Source organism: Falco rusticolus, chromosome 6 (genome assembly GCF_015220075.1).
Source record: "Falco rusticolus isolate bFalRus1 chromosome 6, bFalRus1.pri, whole genome shotgun sequence".
Lineage (NCBI taxonomy): Eukaryota > Metazoa > Chordata > Aves > Falconiformes > Falconidae > Falco > Falco rusticolus.
The window spans coordinates 70969051-70991429 of record NC_051192.1 but is presented as its reverse complement, the minus strand read 5'-3'; the positions used below and the strand labels follow the sequence as shown (position 1 = coordinate 70991429).

General features: G+C 43.5%; 1 protein-coding gene across 1 annotated transcript in view; it reads left to right on the top strand.

Annotated features, from left to right (window-relative positions):
* Positions 1-1270: 1270 nt before the first annotated feature.
* CSMD1 (CUB and Sushi multiple domains 1) overlaps positions 1271-22379 on the top strand; it is a 1210601-nt gene continuing 1189492 nt past the window's right edge. Inside the window, exon 1 of the mRNA XM_037392820.1 lies at positions 1271-1723. Within this exon, the coding sequence (XP_037248717.1) occupies positions 1657-1723 (67 nt within the window). The 5' untranslated portion in view covers positions 1271-1656. The remainder of the gene's footprint in view (positions 1724-22379) is intronic.

Below are 22379 nucleotides of genomic sequence, written 5' to 3'. Positions count from 1 at the left end.
CCTCGTTCAGTGCCCATTCACCACCTTCTTGCAACTTACAATGAGAAAACAACTTTGCATATTTCACCACGAGAGAAAACTCATCATAAATTAATAATTACAACCCTGAAACTACCTTTCCAAAGATGTTCGCGTTTCTGTCTTTCTTTCCTATGAACCTCTGTATTTTAATTAAGGATATAGGTAAGCATTAATTATGGAGTCAGGCCCAGTGTGCAGTGGGGGTGGTGATCTTTACAATTCTTGTTGGATTGAAAGTCGGTTAGGGGCCCTTTTTTGCCAGCCGTTTGTAAGTAAGCCTGGCACACAAACCGTTGGCAAAGAGCACGACCTGCCGGGGACGTGGGAGCAGGGGGACCCGTGACAGGCTAGCCCTGGGCCACCAGTCCCTTCCCCGCGGGCTCAGGGAACCAGTCCTGCCGGGTCCAGGGGGGTGGTGGGGAAGACTGCACGGTGCCATGGCTGATCTGGGTGGGTTGGTTTTTGTTGTTGTTGCTTTGGAAAGGATACTTAATGGCAGAAACTATTCTTGGCAACAGGAGCACCCGGGAATGGCAACATAAAGACAAAGTGTTTCTCAAGGAGACGTTGGCTCCCATCCTTCTTCCCCTTAGGACCGACAGCTTGTTCTGATGGGAAACTTGGAAAGAACGAGCAGGGCACATTTTGGACCTGAGAGCCTTCCTCTCTCCCGAGCGGGGACCAGAGCAGCGGGGAGTCTCACCTGGGACTAGGGGTTCCCACCCCACCCAGGCACACGCACCCCACGCACCCCACAGGGGAGCCGGGCTGCGGGCAGAGCCAGGGGACAGGGCGCTGGGGCACTGCAGCAGGAGCCCCCGGGCAGGTGTCGCCCTGCGGCCGCCACCCGTCCCCGCGCCGGGGGGGCGCCGGGCCGAGGGAAAGCCTTCTCCCCGCGGGCGCTTTCGGGGGGCGGTGGCAGCCGACCGGGGCCGCGGCCGTGGCGGGGGGTGGGGGCGCGGCCGGGGCGAGGGGGCCGTGCGGGGCCGGCCGGCGGAGCGGGGCGGCTGGGGCTTGGCGTGCGCCGGCTGCGCAGCGCCGGCCCCTTCCCCTCTCCGTGGGAAGGGATGGTTGAGTCCGGCGGCGGCTTCTCGTGTGGCTGGCAGCCGCTCCGCTGCGCTGCCTGCGCTGCTCTCGCCGCGATCCCTCCCTCCCTCTCCCCACCTCCTCCGCCTCCTCCTCCTCCTCCTCCTCCTCCTCCTCCTCCTCTTCCTCGCACTCCCCGCATCCCTCTCCTGCTGCCGCCGCTGCTCGGCTCTCCCCGCCGGCGGCCGTGGATGCTGCGCTGCCCGCGGCACCGGGCGCGCCTCCCCTCCCTCCCCGCCCTCCCCTCCCCTGGGCGGGCGGCGGGCCGGCGGCGCCGGGGCTCCGCGGGCGCTGAGCGGCGCAGCCCCGCCGCGGCGCGGGACTGATGCTATGAGCAGAGCGGAGCGAGCCGCCCGCGCAGTCCTGCAGGAGGCGTCGGGCGCTGCGCGGCGCTCGGGACCCGGAGCGCTCCTCTCCGCCTCTCCTCGCCCTGTGGTGGTTATTTGGCGCTGTCCTTAGCCCCGCTGCCGCTCGGAGGACACGGTCGCAGCCGAGAAGAGCCGCCGGGGGTTTTGTGTGAGTGTGTGTGTGTGTGGAATAACTGCAGACATGACTGCGTGGAGGAAATTCAAGTCTCTGCTGGTTTTCTGCGCGGGGCTCCTCACTGCAGCTCAGGGTAAGATTTGGGTTTCTTGCACCGGATTCGTGTAGGCAGTGGTAATGGCACTGATTTCCCCCCCTCAGCTAAACCGCTAACGCTCGGCTGAGCTCTCCCCCTCGCTTCGTTTCTGCGTCGGGAAACAGCAGGCTCCCCGAGCCCAGTCTCCCTTCTCCCTGCCTCCTACCGGCTCCGCCGGCGCTCCCCGAGGGCTCGGTTCCCGGCCGGCCACTTCCCCCGGGAGAAGCCAGCCCCCAGGAGTTGGGCAGTAGCGGCTGCGGCGCCGCGGGGGGAGCCGTGCGCATCCAGCCAGCCTGGGCAGCGCCGGAGTTTGGGAACACTTCGCTCTCCGCGCACGCACGAACGGCGCTCGCTGCCGTGCGAGGGACAGTCCCCGGGCTGGCAAGTTTGGCTCTCCCCTCCTCCCGCCTCCCCGGCTTTTGCCGTGCTCGGGGGGAGCGCAGAGTGGGTGGCCGCGGAGAGCCGCCCCCGCCTGCCTTCAGCCGGCTCCGCTCCCCGCAAGTTACGCGAAGGCGGGGATGCGGCGCCGGGGACCCCTCCGCCAGCCGCCTGCCCGTGCCGGGGGGGAAGAGGGCCCCTTTCTGCTGGGCGTGCGGTGGGGAGCGTCTCCCACCCCCAGCTGGGGTTCTCCTTAAAATCAGTGGGGGGAGGGAGGAGAAACGAGGGGGCTGACGGTGGAGAATTGGGTTACACAACTTCAGTGCTGGCCTCAGCCCCATCACTTGCCTCATCGCTGGAGACAACAACTTCCCCATTATTCACTTCGCCTCTCATTAGCCCTGCGCTTTTTCATGCTGTGGGAGAGAGAGAGAGGGAGACGAGAGAGGGAGGGAGGGAATGAGGGAGGGAGGGAGGGAGGCGAGTGTGTATGGGGGGGGGGGGGGCAGAGGGAGAGAGAAAGAAAAGGAGGCTGCTCGCAGCTAGGCACCTGTCCCCGTTACAGCCGCTGCCTTCTCCCACCTCGCTCCCGGCTGTTTCTGCCTGCCTCCGGGAGGACGGTTCTCCTTGCGGTCTGTGCTGTCTGAGGCTCCCTTAACCCTTCCGAGGCGCTTTACATCGTTCCCACCATTTTCTTTTTCTCACCGCTTTTTTCGGTGCGGGGGTGGTAGGAGCGGGGGAGCCGACCGCGGCCCGGGCCGGCGGGCGAGGCCGGAGCCTTCCCCATCCTGCGGGCGCCCGCGGCCGGGCTCCTTCGCCGCCTGGGCGGCAATGCAGGGCGCCCGCCCTCCGGTAGCCCCCGGCCCTGCCGTCCGCAGGGGGAGGCGGCGCAAGGCCAGCCCGGTCCGCCGGCAGCCGGGCGGGGGCTTTGCCCGGTCTGGAGGAGCGGCAGCGGCTCCGCGCCAGCCCGGTGATTCCGCTGCTCTGCCCGGATCCTGCCGCTGCCTAGGCTCGCTCGGCAACGCCGCCGGCTGCGCCCGGTCGCGCTGTCTCCGTGGGGAAGGGAGCGCGGGGGGAGGCGAGGCGCCCGGCTCCGGGGGGCCGTGCGGCGGGCGGCTCCTGGGGACGGGGCTGTGCTCGGTGGCACATGCAGCCCGGAGCCGGCGGGGGCTCCTCGGCGCGGCCGCCCTGCCCAAACTTCCAGCATCGCCCCCCGCCCCGGTGCTTCGGTCCCTGCCCGCGCGGGGCTGGGCAGCCGCTGTCAGCCCGCACACCTGCGGGGCGCCCCAGCGCTGCCCCGGGCAGGAGCCGAACGGCCGGGCGGCCGAGCCCCGGGCAGGGTGGCGGAGCCCCGGGCAGGGGCCGGGCGGGCGGCGAACACGGGGGCCCGGCCGCCCCGGGACGAGCTGCGGCCGCGGCCGCGCCGGCTCCCGGGGCGGGCCGACAGCCGCGACTCATTTATTAAATACACTGTAGCTGGTTCTGTCGTTTGACATTTAAGTGTTTTCTTTTCATGGCTGACAGCACATATGAAAAGCTGGAGGCTGGATCATGGTTATTCAACGGAGATTCGACGTGTTTTGCTTACATACAAAGGCTTTGCCAGGAACATTTGGGCACTGCCTCTAATGCTGCTCTGCAGAATGTAATTATACCTCTCTTAATGTGGAGCAGCAACACACCTACTTAAAAGGCTACAAACTGACTTAATATTGAAGTCAAACAACAGGTAGAAGGGGAACCAGCGGGGACATTTGACATAATTCTTTCCCATTTACCTTCCCAGGCAATCGGGCACAGCTATCTATATTTAGTCAAATGTAATCCCGAGGCTGAAATTACATTTCTAGTTTAGAGAGTGAAAGAACTCCTTTCTTAGTAACATGAAGAGCCTAGGCTTTTGGGAGCATGTAAAATTTTAATTAATAGATCCCCAGAACTCTATATTACTAGCCCCTCGGCAGTCAAATCATTTGGTAGTCACTGTAAATGGGAATTCACCCGGGGTTTGGTTGGTTTGGGGGTTTTATGAGGGGGAGAGAGGAAAAAAAAAAAAGTGCTGAATTTCTGGAGGTGTTGCCACAGGCGTTCCCAGCTCTTTCAGTAAAATAAGAAGTAGGCTGCTTTCCACATTGTTCCTTGTTATGAAATGAAATGGAAACCCTTTGTTGCTGTGCAATTTTCTGTAACTTTTTAAAAGGACAAGAAAGGATAAAAATGAACATACATCATTGTTCATTGTGGTAGACTTGAGGTGCAGTTCTATAGATTTCTTTGGACTCATCTTGTCTGACTGATGCACCTGAGTGTTTTAGAAAACATTTGGGGGATTCTTCCCTGTCCATTATGCTTTAAGCATCAAGGGAAATTAGCATGGAGTCATTTAAAGGAACCACTTTCCCAGAAACTACCATATCATACCAGTTATGCTTCAACAAGACAGGCAGCACAGTGTTCAGCTCTGCATGTTAAGATGGGCTTCTTTATAGAGTCATTTGCTAATTCTGATAGGTTATATCCTAGCAAAAGCAAACATAAAAAACTATTGATTTGCTTGAAATACAAACCACGTCAGTATCATTTCTGCAAAAATTCATGCTGCTAGGGAACAAATGGTAGATCTAGACAGAACTCCGACTCAAATTCAAGATAAAAGATTAAAATATCTTTCTGCTATGACCTGAGGTCTGTGGACAGCCTATTTTCAATGTAGGAATACATATTGCCTAATACTTAAAATTGTCCCAGTACATGTTTTCAAGATCATTTCCTGCACTTGTTCAGATAACCAAATACGACACCTTCACTGCCACCTCATTGCCTCAAACAAGCTGTACATAAGCAGGCTTATACACAGAGGTATCATTCAGATTAATGGAAACAGCAAAGGGAAAATATTTCTGTTCTTAAATTGAATTCAGACCGTTAAAGGACTCCCGTATCTACAGCTTAGGATTTTGTTTAAAAAAGAAAAGAAAAGAAAAGAAAAGAAAAGAGAAAAGAAATAAACCCCCAACCATTTTATGTACCCTCTGTTTGCTGCTATCATTTTGTCAAAATAATTGCTATGACTACATCACAGAAAGTTACCGCTATGTTTAAGGCCTACTCCTGCCGGACTGAGAGTGTTTGTCTCTTTTAAAGTCATGTATTTTCCCCCTCCAAAGCAGTGTTTCTCAAACTGTGAAGCTGGTCTCTCTGGAGAGGCTCTATTCTCTTCCAAAGAAGACTAAAGCAATTCTAGGAAAATGAACTGAAAAAAGGATTTTTTAAAAGAGCATCAGAGCTCAGTGTTGAATACCCAGCTACAAAACCAAGTATTTGATGGATGTGTTCTCCATCCCCCAGCCCAGTGAGGAACTGGCCATAGGAAGACAGAAAAGACAATAGGCAGCTCTGACCACCTAATATTTTAATGTAAAAATGCATGTACTTTTTTGTAAGATCTGTCTTTTGCGATTTTCCATCAAGATATGTATATAAAGTCCTTAAATCTGTATAGGAATAGGAAATATGGTCAATTTGAATACAATGTAGTGGAGAACATATCAGTTCAGCAACGGTTGCCCAAACACTTGTTTTACACCTTTGAACTCATAGATGAGATTTGAATTTCCACTGTCAGCCAGTTCAAGGCTATCAGTTTCTCTGGTGTGTGTGGAACAAGATACTTGTGTGAGGAGCTGGAGATGGTATACAAGCACATGGAGGCGTGAGCACACATGAACTTCAGGATGTATTGGAATTTGTGAGGGCACTTCAGCACCATCTGTAATCTGTATATACAGGAGCCATTCTGCAGATTGTTTTCTGTTTATTTTACTGACTGTCACTCCCATGTCCCTTTCTACAGACAAGTATGAGTTTGATAAGGCATGGGGGCTTTTGCGGGGGGGGGAGGGTGGTATGTGTCGTATTTTTTTTCCCCTGCAGACTGCTTTTTCTACACAAATATGTAATCTAGCTCTTCATCTTATTATTACTTATTGTGTGGTAGTATTATTATGTATGCATTGACACACACAAGTTTTAAAAAGCCACCTATGGGAGTTGGGCCTCAATAGCATTTACATACATGAAAACTGTGCCCCCACCTAATTAGCAACAATCTGAAACTGTAAATATTTTAAACAGAAACCAACGCATTCAGGATCTACCACTGCTCTCTGGAAAGGCTGAAGAGCCTTAGGGACCACCGTTTTCAGCTTTTTCAAGACATGTAATCTGTATACTGGCACATTAAACTTCCTCTCGCAACCTTTCCTCAGGGAAGAAGCTGCTTAATAGTGTGACTGTATAAAACCTCCAATGACTTTAAAGAGAAGATGTAATTCCATTTAGGTCAAATCTGCATTGAGTTCTCCTGTCTCTTTGACCAAGGTGACATTATTCTGGTAAAGCGCTTTGAGTGTCGGCAGAGATGGTGCCAGGCAGCCCATGGCCAGCAGGGCTGCCTGGCAGGAGGGGACCTGATGGCTCATCTGTACGGGCCACTGCAGCAGGCATGTAAGTATGAGATGGGATCTCTAATAAAACTCGAGCATACAACCAGATCTAAATCAGGGACACCGAATGAGAAGCTGGCCTCTAGTTCTCCATATGGCTGCAAGATCAGCCAGATTAGACTGAGCTAAATTGGACATTCTTCCAGTTTCTGCAGTGAACAAAGAATAGGAATCATATGGAAATTCTCCTAATGTGTATGAATCACTTTACTTAGATGTTTTACTTTTCTACATCAGTTGCAATTTCCTTTAAACCATTTTTATCAATCAGTAACTTTTGAAATAGGGGAAAATGCCATTAATACCTGAGGAGAGCTGTGAGGTCTTACTTTGTCCTCACCCAACTTTGTTCTGGCTGGATGAAAGGCTTCACTCCACTATATGACATTTCTATTGCATTTAAGAAAATCTACACCCTATTTGTTATAAGAATTTCTCAACAGAATAACTGCTTAAACAAATTACTTGTATTATTGCTAGTGTTACATTGACACACAAAGGCAACATTTATCAGTTGCCTGCATTTAGTAATTGAACGGTAAATGGAGGCATGCATGCGCTGAAAACTCTTACAGGAGTAATAATGCATCTTATTGCCAATAACAAGTCTTACTTGCTCAGAGAGAATAATTTTTTTTCTGCATTTCTTACTTATAAAAAAAAAAAAGGAGGGAGAGAAAACGAGGAGAGTTTCTTGCCATTTTTACCTGGAGGGCACATTCAATTAAAAGGTCAGAGCAAGATTTAATCACTGTTATATTGCTGATGATTAACCAGAATTCCTCTTGATTAATCAGAATATAATCAATGATTTGCATTTAGGAAAAGATAAGCAAAAAAAAAAACAAACCACAATTTCTTGCAATTACAGTAATGCTTTAATTTCCAGCACAAAAATTAATCCCCATTTGTTACCATTTTATAATTATTAAATTATACATTTTAACAATAAATTCATGCATATTCTGAAATAGTGATTCTAATTCTTTCAACTTCATTTTTTGTCTCATCACTGTCAAATAAAAGGTAACTTTGGGCACTTATGAGGACCCTGTTCTGCTGCAGTGGAAACTGAAATTTCTATTGATTCCAGCGGTAGCTGGATTCACCAGTTTTGAAAACATTGCCGCTCTGAATAAGGCAGGCATGGTAGGTACTGCAGCTGAATTGTGGAGCCAGACCCTTTTTAATATGAGCTGTTGTGGCTGAGAACTTCTAAAAATGTTTACGTCCAAGTATGACTGGAAATAAAAAAAAGGAAAACTGGATGAGTCTGAGCAATCAACCTTGATAATAATAAAATATACATCTATTTATGGAAGTAATTTGGTTTTAATCACTATCTCTGATATCTCCAAGCATGGTTTTATCTGACCTCTACCTTGCTTCCTGGGGTCTTTTTCCTTAAAGAAATTGTGAAGGACAATATACAGAGAAACCTAGTATCATTTTATTCTTCAGATATTTTATGTCTCTTACAGTATCCCATGGATACTGAAGTACAGAATCACGTTCTGTATTCATGCCTCCGTTGTACAGTGGTTTTCCAAAAGAAACATTTGCAGCAGTGCAGCTGACACAGAGCTGAATAAATAATAATGAATAAAACTTTGTGTGCACTGTTTTGCAAACTTGCATAAAATATGGTCAGCATTTTAAAATTACATTTTGCAGCACTTGCTTCATGCCTTATTCTCAATTTCAAGGCAATGACTTTTCCATGCAATTTTGCCAAACATGAAGTTTTTCTTATTTCTTGTCTGAAAGTTTTCCTTGTCTTTCTTATTAGCGAGCCATTTCTAAACCTATATTGGAGGGTTTTTTGAATTAAAATGTTCTTACAATTCTGTTGATTGCAGCAAACCATTGACACTTGCCAGAGGGATCTGGGGATATATCTTTTCCTCACCCTATGATTTGCAGATAAAATGTAGCCATGATGTAATACTTCATAAATAATTTTTTACTTCCTTTGGCCTGTGTTACTTGCCATATGGTGTTCACGGACAAAACCAAGAGAACACAAATACTCAAATTTACGTTTTGCTTACACTGGTGCTGAATCACCAGCAATGTACAGTGCACTGGGAAAAAAAGTGCCGCCAGCATTGCTCCGTATCTGAAGCTCAGGTTGAAGGCTGGACCTAAACACACTGAGGACCACAGCCAGAATATTTTCTTTTTTAAATGGTGGCCCAGCTATAGCTTGGATTTAAAGCATTTCCACTGTGCTTGCAATTTGTGCTGCTGAAATGGATGGAGGAGCTTGGCTCACTTTGCTGAGTGTATCCAAAATACATCAACGAGAGCTTAGGCTTGGCTTCGGGCATCGTGCTTAAGCTAGAACTTGCCTTGTATGAGTGCATCAGGGTTCAGTTTGAACTCATGGTGTGTATAACACGCACCATGTAGCCTGGGATCCACATCAGACTGCCCATGTCCAATACAGCTGGATGTGCAAGGAACAGGGAAGTGATTTTGTCAGCAAGCAGCTAATGCTGGGAAGCAAGCAGCTAGATATCACAGGAATACATGTGAGCTCATGAAACCCGCCTTGCCCTGAAGCTGAGGAAAAAAAACATAGGTGACTGTGAGGGTAAGAAAAAAAGAGAGAGTGATGCTTATTGCACAAGAGTGCAGTTTTTGAAAAGGCCATTTTGATTAAGAAAAAAAAGGCAAAGTGGTTTAACTTATTTTTAGACTAATTTTACACGCCTCTAGTTGTGAAACAAATGGTCATGACAAATCATACTGTTCTCACTAATGTCTGTGGGATATCAATGCAGAATCTGCCTGCTTCCAAGTAACTAAGTACACTATTTTAGCTTTGCCCCAGCAGCCAGATTCTCTACTGGTATCCCACTGATGTTTCTTATAATACATAGATAGAGTCATACCAAGTTGGGTTTTTGGGGTTTTGTTTTTTTGTTTGTTTGGGGGTTTTTTTTGGGGGGGGGCAGGGGCAGAAGCTGTTTTATAACTCACTTTTAGAACCTCAGTACAATCAAGCAACAGCCAATATCATGTTTGGTGACCCGATGCATTTCTAAACATCTCTCTTGAGAAATTAAATAAATGGTTGGCTTTCTGGGCTGCACGCACACATTGCTGGGTCATGCGGAGCTTCTAATTCCCCAGCTCCCCAAGTCCTCCTCAGGGCTGCTTTCAATTCATTCTCCACCCAGCCTGTATTTGTGCTTGGGATTGCCCTGATCCACGTGGAGGACCTGGCACTTGACCTTGCTGAACTTCATGAAGTTCGCATGGGCCCACCTCAAGCCTGTCAAGGGCCCCATGGAGGTGTCCCTTCCCTCCAGCACATTGACTGCATCACACAGCTTGGTGTCATTTATATTGAAGATATATGATGCCTCAAAGTGTCTGACCTATCTGAAGCATATCTCACTGCCCTGGCTTTCACTAGTTATATTATTTATTTGGTTCTGAGGAGAAATTAACCATTAATTGCTTTCTTTAGCATCATTTAATAAACAGAGTGATGGCATGGAGATGATCTACGCAAACAACAAAGAAGGATTTCTTCAACTCATGTTGCCATGACAATTTAGATTTTTCCTGTCAACTCTTGAGAAGCTCTGAAGTAATTTTTTTAAAGCAATGAATCAGGGAATATTTTGGAAATTGAAGTTGCTCTCTTTTTTTCAATTTAGTATAATTTAACACAGTGAGGGGCCTGACCCAAAAGATTTTAAAATATACACACAAGAACTATTGCAAAAAACATAACATCATGAAACCCTCTTCATTCATCTCTGGTGATTTACACCAGCAGAGAAGCTGACTTCAGATACATTATAAGTGATTTAGATTTCATTTATTAACTATATGATAATAATAAATAGTCATCATAAAAACAGTAATGGATAATGAGGAGTGGAGAGGCCAGCTTATAGCTGTCATTTTGATCTTCACAACAATATTTTATCTTCCAGCTATTTTGAGGAAATTAGATTACAGAAGGATGGTAGAACAAAGAAGGACTAATTATTTTATTTTTGTAACCTTTCAAGTTAAAGAATTGCTTCACTGAATGAGGAATAAAGTCAAAAGGCTGTTGTCCACATATTTAAATTATTGTCCAAGATATGTCCCATATACCATGTTATTACCAACTGAACTGAACTTCACTCTCTTGATTTGTTTTAAATGGATTGTTTTGAAAAATACCTAAAACTAGTCCAAACTACTTCAGTCTAATTCTTAAGAAATAAATTACTGGCTTTAGGAGGTATTTCTTAGGTTGCTGTTAGCAGTGAGGCAAACATGGTAAACAAAAAGAAGATAACGTGAAGTGCTGTTTCTGCTGGGAAAATGTTTCTCTGTATAGAAGACAAGAAAAGTAGCTCAGTAATGGTTTTCTTTTTAAAATGTTCCTGGCAGATGATGGCTACTGAGTTGGTGTGGTTTGTTTACCGCTTTGCAATGGATTTGAGATGAGTCATATCACACAAGAAGGAGAATTGAGAATTTGTTTTGTCAAAGTGAATTCAGTTTTCCTTTTATATATATACACTCAAATTATTAGTCCTCTTTAAACAGAGATACCTAATTGATTATTTTTTTTTTAGTGTTGATTCTTGTTGTGTCCTTTAATCTGAGGTCCTGTTACTAGAAATGGTAAGTCCAGATCTATAATTTCTGTATACTGGGTAAGGTGACTGAGCTGGAGTCCCCTTTCAGTTAGCCTCATACATCTTCTTTAAAGTAGTAGCCATTTTATTGTCAGCCTAGTTTGGATCATGATAATTTCAACCTCTACGAGCACAACTGGGTTTTTGTCAAGCCTTTCTATCCACTTTCCTTCAGAGCAGGAGTTGACTGAGTAAGGACCAGAGGATGGCTCCTGAATATTTCACATTGCAGAGAAATCTTTAATTCTTATTATTTCCCTACTGATTTTAAAAGTTCACTTTACTGGTGATGCATCTCGATGTTATCCACAAACAGTGTTAAGGTAAAGAAGTGGTATTTGTATGAATATTTGATAAAGAAACAGACTTGTGGATGGAATACAGTTACAAGGCATCAGATCATAGACATTCAGCATGAAAAACAGCCTTCTTTTTCCAAAATATCTGATGGAAGAGGAGATCCATTTATTGAATAAAACAGCATGTACATGTTGAACAATAAAAGTGTCTGTCTGAGCTCATTCTACCTGCAAAACAAGTTTTAGTGTCAAGTTCAAGGATGCTGGGAAGGGGGCAGAAGGTACTGTTTATTGTCAAGAGCCTGCATTTGTAGTTCCCACTGTCATAAGAGAAAGCTGCAGATCTCAGCACTTTTGAACATCAAGGAATTTGTACTGTACGTACTTCTACACTTGAGAACCATCATAATCTGAATGCAATATAGTGCCTTAGATAGAATGGATAGACAACAATATTCAACATTTACTACTGTTATTTCCCAGGTCGTATCTGAATTAAACAAAGTTTCCAAATTTACAGCTGTGTTATTTTTTAGAAAGGAGAGATTCCTCAAGGGAAGTTGTGGTTTGTTTTTCTTTACAACTGTTGTACTTAAGTAATTCTGTGTATGAAAAAAACCCCAACAACAAACCTGGATCTGAGGTACTGTGGAACAAAATGTTTGTGATTACAAAGTAAACATTAAATGCAGCAGCAAATCAGAATTTGGAGTGATGCCAACTCATAGACTACTGGCTGTATTGCATAATGGAGGCTGCTGTCCTGCCCAGAATTAAGAACAATCAGTTCCACCTCCTCTTTTTTTCCTCTATGAGTATTCATCATTTTTACATTTATCCCACATTGATGGTAACTAATTGCAATTCCTTGAGGCTCCATTTTTCTTTCTGGGAAACAGGCCGTTTGTAAGCGGTGAGGCAGGCTCTGGTGGGAAAAAAATATCTACCCAGTTTTACCACTGTAGGACAGGCACCAGATTCCTTTTGATATAATTGTACATTGCTCTGAAGACCATGTTTGCAGGATGGATAGATCTGTGCAAATGTTTTGAATGGGCTTTGTCACGGTATTGGGTTTGCGTGGCAAGGTTCGGGGCGGGGGCTGCAGGTGTGACTTCTGTGAGAAGCTGCCAGAAGCTTCCCCCATGTCCAGCAGAGCCAATGCCAGCTGGCTCCAAGATGGAGCCACCAATGGCCAAGGCCGAGCCCACCAGTGATGGTGGTAGTGTCTCTGGGATAACATATTTAAGAAAGGGAAAAGTAAACACCTGTCCAACACCAATAGCCAGATGGAGAGAGGAATGAGAATATGTGAGAGCAACAACTCTGTGGACACCAGGGCCAGTGCAGAAAGAGGGGTGGGAGATGCTCCAGGCGGTGGAGCAGAGATTCCCCTGCAGCCCATGGTGAAGACCATGATGAGGCAGGCTGTCCCCCTGCAGTCCGTGGAGGTCCATGGCGGAGCAGATATCCTCCTGCAGTCTGTGGAGGATCCCATGCCGGAGCAGGTGGATGCCCAAAAGAGGCTGTGACCCCATGGGAAGCCCATGGTGGAGCAGAATCCTGGCAGGACCTGTGGACAGAGGAGCCCAGGCTGGAGCAGGTTTGCTGGCAGTATTTGTGACCCTGTGGAGGACCCACGCTGGAGCAGCCTGTGCCTAAAGGGCTGCACCCAATGGAAGGGACCACACTGGAGCAGTGTGTAAAGAACTGCAGCCTGTGGGAAGGGCTCACACTGGAGAAGTTCATGGAGGACTGCCTCCTGTGGGAGGGACCCCATGCTGGAGCAGGGGAGGAATGTGAGGAGCCTCCCCTTGAGGAGGAAGGAGCAGCAGAGACGGCATGTGACGGACTGATGGCAGCCCCCATTGCCTGTCCCCCTGCACTGCTGAGGGGGAGGAGGGAGAGCAAATTAGGAGTGAAGTTAAGCCTAGGAAGAATGGAGGAAGGTGTTGGTAAGATCTGACTTTATTTGTCATCACTGGTTTGATTGGTAATAAATTAAATTAATTTCCCCTAGCCAAGTCTATTTTGCCCACAGTGGTAATTGTTGAGTGATCTGTCCCTGTCTTTTTTTCAGCCCATGAAACTTTTGTTATATTTTCTCTTCCCTGCCCAGCTGAGGGGAGTGATAGAGCGGTTTTTGTGGGCATCTGGTGTCCAGCCAGGGTCAGCCCTGCACAGTCACATAGCACTGGTAATTTCAGATACAGTTTTGTAAAGCAGAAGCATTTTGCGTGACTCTCAACAGCAGTTCGCTTCTCAGTTCTACTTTAGTCACACTGCTGTTGTCTAGGTACTATCCCAAAAGAGCGATGTGTGTGAGGATCAGGTCCCCTGAGGGGAAAAAATCAATTAAAAATAGAAACTACTCTTTGATGCTAGAAAGATAATGTACTGCCCACTGTGAAAAAGTAAGTTTTTATGGTGACAGACTGTCTCAGGTGAGGGAGAGCCATGCAGCAGAGGACAGTATAGGCAGCCAATGGAGATCATTCTGATATTTCATTGACACACTCTCCAACAGTGCCACTGAGGACCATCTCAGAAAAAAGCTACATATGAAAAAGTATGACAGCATTTACTCAGGGTTTCAGTCAGGACTATTCTATTTTTTTAAATCAAGCCTTACTCTTGTCATTTAGCTCTTCCCCTCATTTTTTTTTTCTCGGATATTTATTATTATACTTATTATTTAAATGAAAGTTTATTAGGCAGTGATACATGTATAGTGTGATTTATTAATTTGCTTTATGGTAAATCCTGGAATATAGGGACCCATCATAGAACAGATTATATGAAATGGACAACATGGACAGCATTATGACAGGGAGCTCGGGTCTGGGGAATGTTATTTCCTGCATGACCAGAATCAAGCAAAAAGCCTTATCTTCTGAAAGAGCCCAGAGCAGCTTCATGCTGCCCTGTATTTTACAGAGGACAATGCCCAGATTAGTTCACTTGCATCCATCAATAATTATTAAAATTGTTTTCTGATTCCCATTACTGGTATTTGTCTTACTGAAGAGCAATGCATAATCACTTTTCCATACTGTCTCCAGTATACTGGTGTGTGTGTGCATGTATATATATATATTTACACACACACACTGGTGTATACCAGAGTATACCAGAGGCATACTGGTGTAATCTTACTAAGCAGAACTGGTAATATAGCTCAAAACTTGAAATGTCTGCTGGCAAGTGCTGTCAGTGGAAGCTCTGGTGCCACTACAGTGCAGGTCTGATGTGGTCTCATAAATAATGACTGATTCCCTCATGGGCATGGTAGTTCAGTTGCTGGGCTGATACACAGGCTTTACGCTGATGTGCTGAAAATAATGGCATTTATTTTGTAGGACTGGCAGAGCTGGCACCATCAGATTTGCATCATTAAACACTATTTCTCTTTCCTTTCCCCTTGCTGTTTCTTTAAAATTTTCCTTTTTCAGACCTTACCTTTCTTGCTCCAGTCACTCTATAATTTCCTTCTCTGCTGAAGGAGTATAAGAGACCACCTTTATTATGTTCCAAAGTGGCTGTTTAACATTCCTATGGAAGAAGGCACCCAGGGTCTAGTATGTGACGACTCCTGCACTGGGAGCAACCGGTGCAAAGGTTGAAGATGGGCACAGGGCACTCTTAAGACCTGAAGAACTAAGTCAGTGACATACACTGTGTCCAGATTCTGTGCACGTACTTTGAATTTGGGTAAGTTTAAGTCTGCACATATTTAAAAATGCAAAAAGCGTCACATCAAATCAGACCAGAATAACCTCTCTCTGACAATGGCCATTAGCAAATGCATTGAAAAAATTGCAGATATAGACAGCCTTATATTTTAGCAGCCTCTAGCCAGTTTAGGGAACTCTCAGCCAGAGGTTGCATCTATGTTCAACATCCATCAACAAATTTAACCTTCATGAATCTGTTCTTGAACCTATTCATAATTCAGGCACCACACTATTTTCTGACAATCTGTTTTACAATGTAATTCCTGCTGTGTGGAAAACCACTGCCTTTTTCTTGTTTTGAAGCTTCTACCTGCTCATTTCCCTGGTCACTTCCAGCTCTTTGGAAACACTTCACCCTGCACAGAACTTTGCATCTGATAGATGGGAAGGGGTGAATTTGTAAATTACACACTTTTCACACATACACCTTAAAATTTCATATGGGTTTTTATATTAACTGACTTCAATTAATATTTCATTATAAACAGCCACTTCCCTCTATCCCACCATCTCATTACCTAGTTTTTATTCTCATCAATATTTTGATTATTTGCTTTCCAGTAAATAGTAAAGACTGTATGTCGTGACCATCTGAATGACAGTGATGTTTGACATTTTCCCCTGTGAGAGATTTATGAATGGACAACAGAGAAAATGCTTAGAAAAACTAGGTCCTGGTAAGAAATGAATACAGCAAAACGAGTGCTTAGTGATCTCCTCTCCCACTGACACTGACTTTCATGGAGTGTGTTAGTAGCTCATTGGTAATATCAAATGCACTGTGTAGTAGCTTCATCTTGCATATATATTATTTGCCCCTCTGTGGCCCAACATATCACTGATCACAAGTCCTATCTTGATGGTGTTCTCTCCTGGGACAACAAGCAAAAAGTCTGGTGAAAACTGGTGAGTGTTGTGACAAACTTTAATGAGAGGATCTGGTGAACAATTGGGTTTCTGCAGAGATTAGGGAAGCACTGCAAGAATTTCTGTTAGAAAAGTTTTAGGAAGAGGTCCATTATACTGAAAACACTGAAACCATGTCATTCTTTTAAATCAGCCAATTTCCCCTCTCCCAAGGTCCAGAACAAATGGCAGAAAATAAAAAAAAATAACACTGAAAATTGTGCCCTTAAATAGAGGCTTATTTCAAACCTTAAAACATGCAAGATATTCTTTGAGCTCCAATCCATAGGGTTCTGGTTTTAGTTTCATCTTAGAAAATTTGTCACTGTCTGAAAAAAAATTGTTTCTCTTGTTCCCTAAGACAGCAGCCTTTCTACTTATGTTTAAGCTGTATTTGAATAGGATATACAGATTCTGCCCTTCCCCTTTATTCTACCTCTTCCTCTCAGGACCGTCTGTAGGAAAGCCTATCAGCATTATAAAAACAAAATGGAAGTGATGCAAATAAATAATTAGCGAAAGCATAGCTGTCCATTATGAACAAGAGTAACATGAGATAGAAGAAACCAGAATCTCTTTAATGTTAGCAAGTCTCCCATGATTGTTCTTGCTCCTTCATTCTGAAAGTCTCTTTTCATTTCCATAAAAGAGAAAATTCTGAATATTTTTTGATAGAATCTATTCAGGAAAGGAAGGTATTAATTACTCCTGTCCAGTGCAAACAAAATCATTGCTTAGCTTTTGAGAACTGACAAGAACACAGGTGTTAGAAGTATGACTGGAAAAGGACTACAGCTCAACAAGATGTAGTGTGTCTGACATACTGCAATCTAAATTTCCAGCAAGATGAGGGAAAGATTGAGTTCTTTTAGTAGGACTGTTTTAATGGGATAATAAAATTATTTTTCAAGCAAGTTTTGTTTTCTGCTTGATTCAAAGAAATCAAACATTTATTAAAATGACAAAGTGTCTGAACAGCTAAAGATTATGATCAAAAAACAGATTAAGTTTACAAATAAATATTGTGTTTAATTAAAAACTCATTGCTCATTTTAGGTAGCAATATTTTAATGCTGGTTTGGGATGATATAAAAAAGTGTGTAGTCCTGTGTTTATATATTAAGCTTGTCTCTTTAAGAATTATTCACTTGACCACAAGAAAAAGTGTCATATAGAATATCTCAACCATTTTCATCGAAGGATCAGATGGCATGTTCATTTAGTTACTTGAATTAGTAGAAAAGTGTTTCTTCAGAGAAAATTATTTAAAGACATTTAGTTAAATTGTAACATTCCTTACTGTTATGTTGCTGGCGTAATCCTTCAATATCTGTCTTCTCTCTGCCTAGAATAATTTTTGTTTAGTATAGCATGTGTATCTGAAAATTTCAGAAAATAAACCCCTGCTGATTATTCTAATGCAATATAACATAACTTGTTTATTCAAGAGCTAGATCTGAGATGTGCTGAACTCTTCAGTTCCTAATTAATTTCATGGATGTTGAGGACACTCAGCAGTAAATAAATACACTGAAGGATTTAAGCATTAAGTTCTCCCTTTATTGTGAAGATATTTACATCTAGTACTTAGATTACTGAACTACCACTCAGTGGCTACCTTAATCCCCAAAACACTCAAATTTACATGTCTTTTTTTATTTAGAAAATTTCCTTTGAGCCTAAAATTACATTTCTGGGCATGCTCAGAATGGTTGCATACTGTCAATTTGTATAGAACTGTTACTGAACAGTCATTGTAATCTTCAATATAGATGCTTTTCCATAGGGATAAAACTGCTTGGCTTTCTTTAAGCGTGCCTACCAACTCTGGTCTTACATAAGGTGTTCCTGGGGGTGGAAGTGGTGCCCTCTCATTTTCCCACAGTAGAGAGAGTAATTTAACAGTTGGAGCACTCTAGCTAGATTGTGAAAAATCTACATTCAGCTTCCTCTTCCCTGAGAAAGTTAAAGCCTGTCACATCTTTTTCTGGCATATACTGTGACTGCCCTAGGCTCTCCCCTGTTGGTGCCGTGAAGCTTTCTGGATAAAGTTTCCTTTGGAGGTAGAAGCTTTGGGTTCCAAACTTTGCTCAAAGGACCTCAATATAAAATGTTAAAAAAGCTGCTGGAACAGTAACTGGACTCCTACTAGTCCCCTCTTACACAGAGAGCATTACTTGCCACATCAGAGTCATGCTCCCGGTTGGGTTTCTGTCCTGCTCAGTGAATATTCAATTATTCTATGAAAAGTGGAACTGTAAGTACTCCACTAGGAATACTGCTCTGGGGCTCATTTGCCAGGAAACACCTAAAAGATAGGTGCTGCAACATGTGTTTTCAGTTCATTTGTGGGAACAATCAATAGCTTTTATCATTAGGGACTAAACAATTATCATGTTATGCCCTGCAAATAAAATCTACAAGAAAATCTTACAAAGAGAGCTATGCTATTATCAGGGAGATTTAGCCTGATATTGTCGCATCTCTGCTGACATCACCATTGATATTGGAGGGATGAAAAAGTTTAGGTTTATGTATAATACTCCCATTTGAATTTGCATGCATTGGTCTTAAGGTTCCCAGTTACTATAGTGTAGTATCATGAATATGATATAAATACATGTGTATGTATATCTGAGAAAAATAGAGAGAATTGAAGTAATTTCAATCCCTTGTGGAGATAGTCCCATAGTTACCTTTCACTGTTCTTCAAGTTTCGTCCATTTTTTTAATCATGTAAAAACTTTCCCTTTGAGTGCACCAGTCACAGCAAGCTGCTGTCACACAGGGAGATGTTTTGTCTGAAATATTCCACCCTAAGCCACTGAAGTTCTACAGCTCAAGTCCTTGACCTTGAACTTCAGCCAGGGATTTCTGAAATACTGGAGTGATGTTCTTACAGTGTATTGCCTTATCAGCTGCAACATTACATGGATTTTCATGTCAGGGCACAGGGAGTCATGTAATCGAGTCTGAAGGGCACAGATGTGTAAATTTATCACTAAGTCCATTTCCCTCAGGACGACATACTGCATTTTGGCTTCCTGTACGTGGAAGAATGCATGTGGAACTGGTTTTGATAGCTATCCAGCACGCAAAAAATTACAGCACCCTGGAAAGCTCCTCCCCACCTGCATGAATGCAAAGCAACCAAAATCTTGTGAATTTTACCACTCTATATTGACAACAGTAGTTTGTTCCATTTTACTACGTGTAGGAAAATAGCACATACACATGGACACACGAAAACCCCCGCCAACAACAAAAGAAATGGCATGAAGCACACGCTTTTTGTGATTTTTGGTTTTTTCATCAAAACCAGTTTTGAAAACGTACTTTTAAACAACTAGTAAGGAACCTGGAGGGACAAAAGACTACTTACAGACAAAATTTCAACAAGCTCTGTCCAGGAATTATTTTTGCAGATTGAAAAAAAGCAAGCAAAGTTTCCAAAAAGATCAAAGACAGTCCAAGAAACTATATATCACTGAATTTAACAAGGGATGTGGGGAAAATCAAACTACCACAAGCAAGTGTGAAAGAACAGCTTGAAAATCAGTTTGATTAAGGATAACCAGCATAGATTCAGGCAGGGGAGGTCATGCTTAACTAACCTGCTGGAGTTCTTTGAAGGTATTACTGCCATTGTAGATAAGGGAAATTCAATGGATGTAGTCTACTCGTAAGCCTTTGACAAGGCACCACATCTGAGATTAATGGCTAAGAGAACTCATCATGAAAGCAAAGAAACTGTGGGATGGAAAACTAGTTTAAGTGTAGACCACAACGAGAAAATCTGGACAGTTTCTGAGGAGTCAGTGTTAGGCCCTCTGTTGCTCATGATTATATATGTCTGAACCTAAGTGATGGGGGGAGAATTTGTAGCTTCTGTGGGATCTGAAAGCATAGCAAGAAGCACAGAGCAACGTGATGGTATGTGTTGTATCATCTATATAACTTGCCTAGCAAAAATAGAATTTGGCTAGGAAAATACAGAAAAATTAATCTAGGAACACAAAACCAAATTAGAAAATACTCACTAAATTAAACAATCATCCTATATACACTAAGCAGGAAAGCAAATCAGAAATTACTGAGGAAATAAATTGAAGCCATCAGCCCGGAGCAAAGCAGCATTTTTAAAGGTCAACAAGATGCAAAGATGTTTCATAAGGCAGAAAACATATCAAAGAAAACAAAGAATATTATCAGTGTACACAAAACCATAGTAAAAGAATCTCTAGAATGTGGTCTACAATATTGCTAATAGCTGTTCAGGGAAAATATTATATTCATTTTGGGATTCATTGTAGGGAAACAAAGGATATAAGGTCCCAATAGCTGAACTGTGAAGAACGTTAAAGAACCTCAGGGTTTTTTTACAGTAAACCAGGAAAATATATGATGTTTTTATTATAGTAGGACCCAGGGATTCTAGTCAAAATAAGATCCTATTGTGTTAGGCTTGCTAACAGAAGGTAGCACTTTCACGTGCCAAGGAACTTATAATAAAACAGCTTAACTATACAGACAAGGGGGGAAAAAAGACACAAAGGACATGGTAATTTATCCAAAGAAGTTCTGTGCCTGAATTGTGATCTAGGATTCATATTTTATGAGTCCCAACTCAATATTTTGTATAAGTTACATTACTCCTTTATAGATGTAAAGATTTTGCTTAATATGGGATAGAAAACCTAGGTAATTATCTTTTTTATACATATATATAAGCTGAGATATAGAAAATTCTTACTCTGCATTTATTCAGGTCTTAACCTAAGTCACTGATTCCACAGACCTCTACTTAAATCTAATAAAGATTAGATTAAGTTCTTAAGGAATCTTCATATTAATTCCTAAATATCTGAATGCTGGAGTAAAAAATACATAATAATTTTTAAGGGAAAATAATTAAATAATATATAAGTAAGTCCAGTAGGCATTTTCCTTTTTGTGAGAAAAACGAGGTAAATAAAATTAACAAAAATTGATTGAAATGGCATTTTTTTAATTAGGATTGGCTTCATTCTTCATTACTTTCTTATGTTCTGAGGTCTGCTAGAAAAAAAAAAAAATTCTTAGAAGATCAGCATTTCCCCCTAGTTATGGAAAGTTTCTTTGCTGTATGACTCAGAGCTTTGAAGTTCATATATTCAATCTTTTCTTTCATACATATATTAACTCTTATAGCTAGGGCTATATCCAAAAAGGGGCTTTTCTGCTACAGCACTAGGATCCCTGGTGTCTAACTTCAAACATCTTGTCCCAAAAACTGAAAGCAGAAGTCCGTGTTAAGCTTTATTTCTTGTTGGGGCAACTCTATGCATCTTGGAATAGAATCGTAAACAGGCACTGACAAGGGTGTTCGTAGCAGTAGGTACCAATAACCCCATCTCTCTTCCTCCCATAGGACAGAAGTATTTCACTCAACCCTGTGAGAAGGAAATCCTTCTTTCCGCCTAGATTCCATCTCCCTAGCTATCATCTTCTCTTCCTAAACCATCAGACAAACCATTGCCATTTTAATTTTGAAATATAACATGAAGACTCTTTGGCTTTCATACTATTCAGTGCAATACAGTTACGGATATAGCACCCTTATTGCTTCAGTACCTGCACCTCTTCAGGACAGAGGGAAAAGACCAGAAGGAGACTGTCTCTGGTAACATTTCTTTAATAGTCAAAATAGAAGCAGGCAGTATTAATGCCTCCTTATAATAAACATGCAGTGAATATGCCTGTACACCAAACTGCATGAAAATCTTGGTCCAAGGCTGACCATTCTTTGCTCAGATGGCACATCTCCTGTCTGGAGGTAACTGTAGATCTGACTCCTAAACCTTCATGTCATTGTTTATATGGTTCAGGCTCATGTAAAATACTCATGATCTCGCAGTCCAAGCAAGTTTTACTCAGAGTGAACTCTGCAATGGGAACATGAGTCAATTAAAAAACTTTGGTGACTTTAGTTCTGTGACAGTTCTGAACCAACTCATCTATGGTAGAATTTGTACTCACTGCTGAGGAATTCACTGTGCATGGAGGGAGATGCCGTCTGAAGGCAAAGTACTCCCAGGAACTCGGGTCAAGGGCATTTTATGTGCCTGTCTCCTCTTATGTCAATCCTGAACATAAACACAGGTAGGGACAGGGAACGCAGCCTTCCTTTAGGGCTTGTT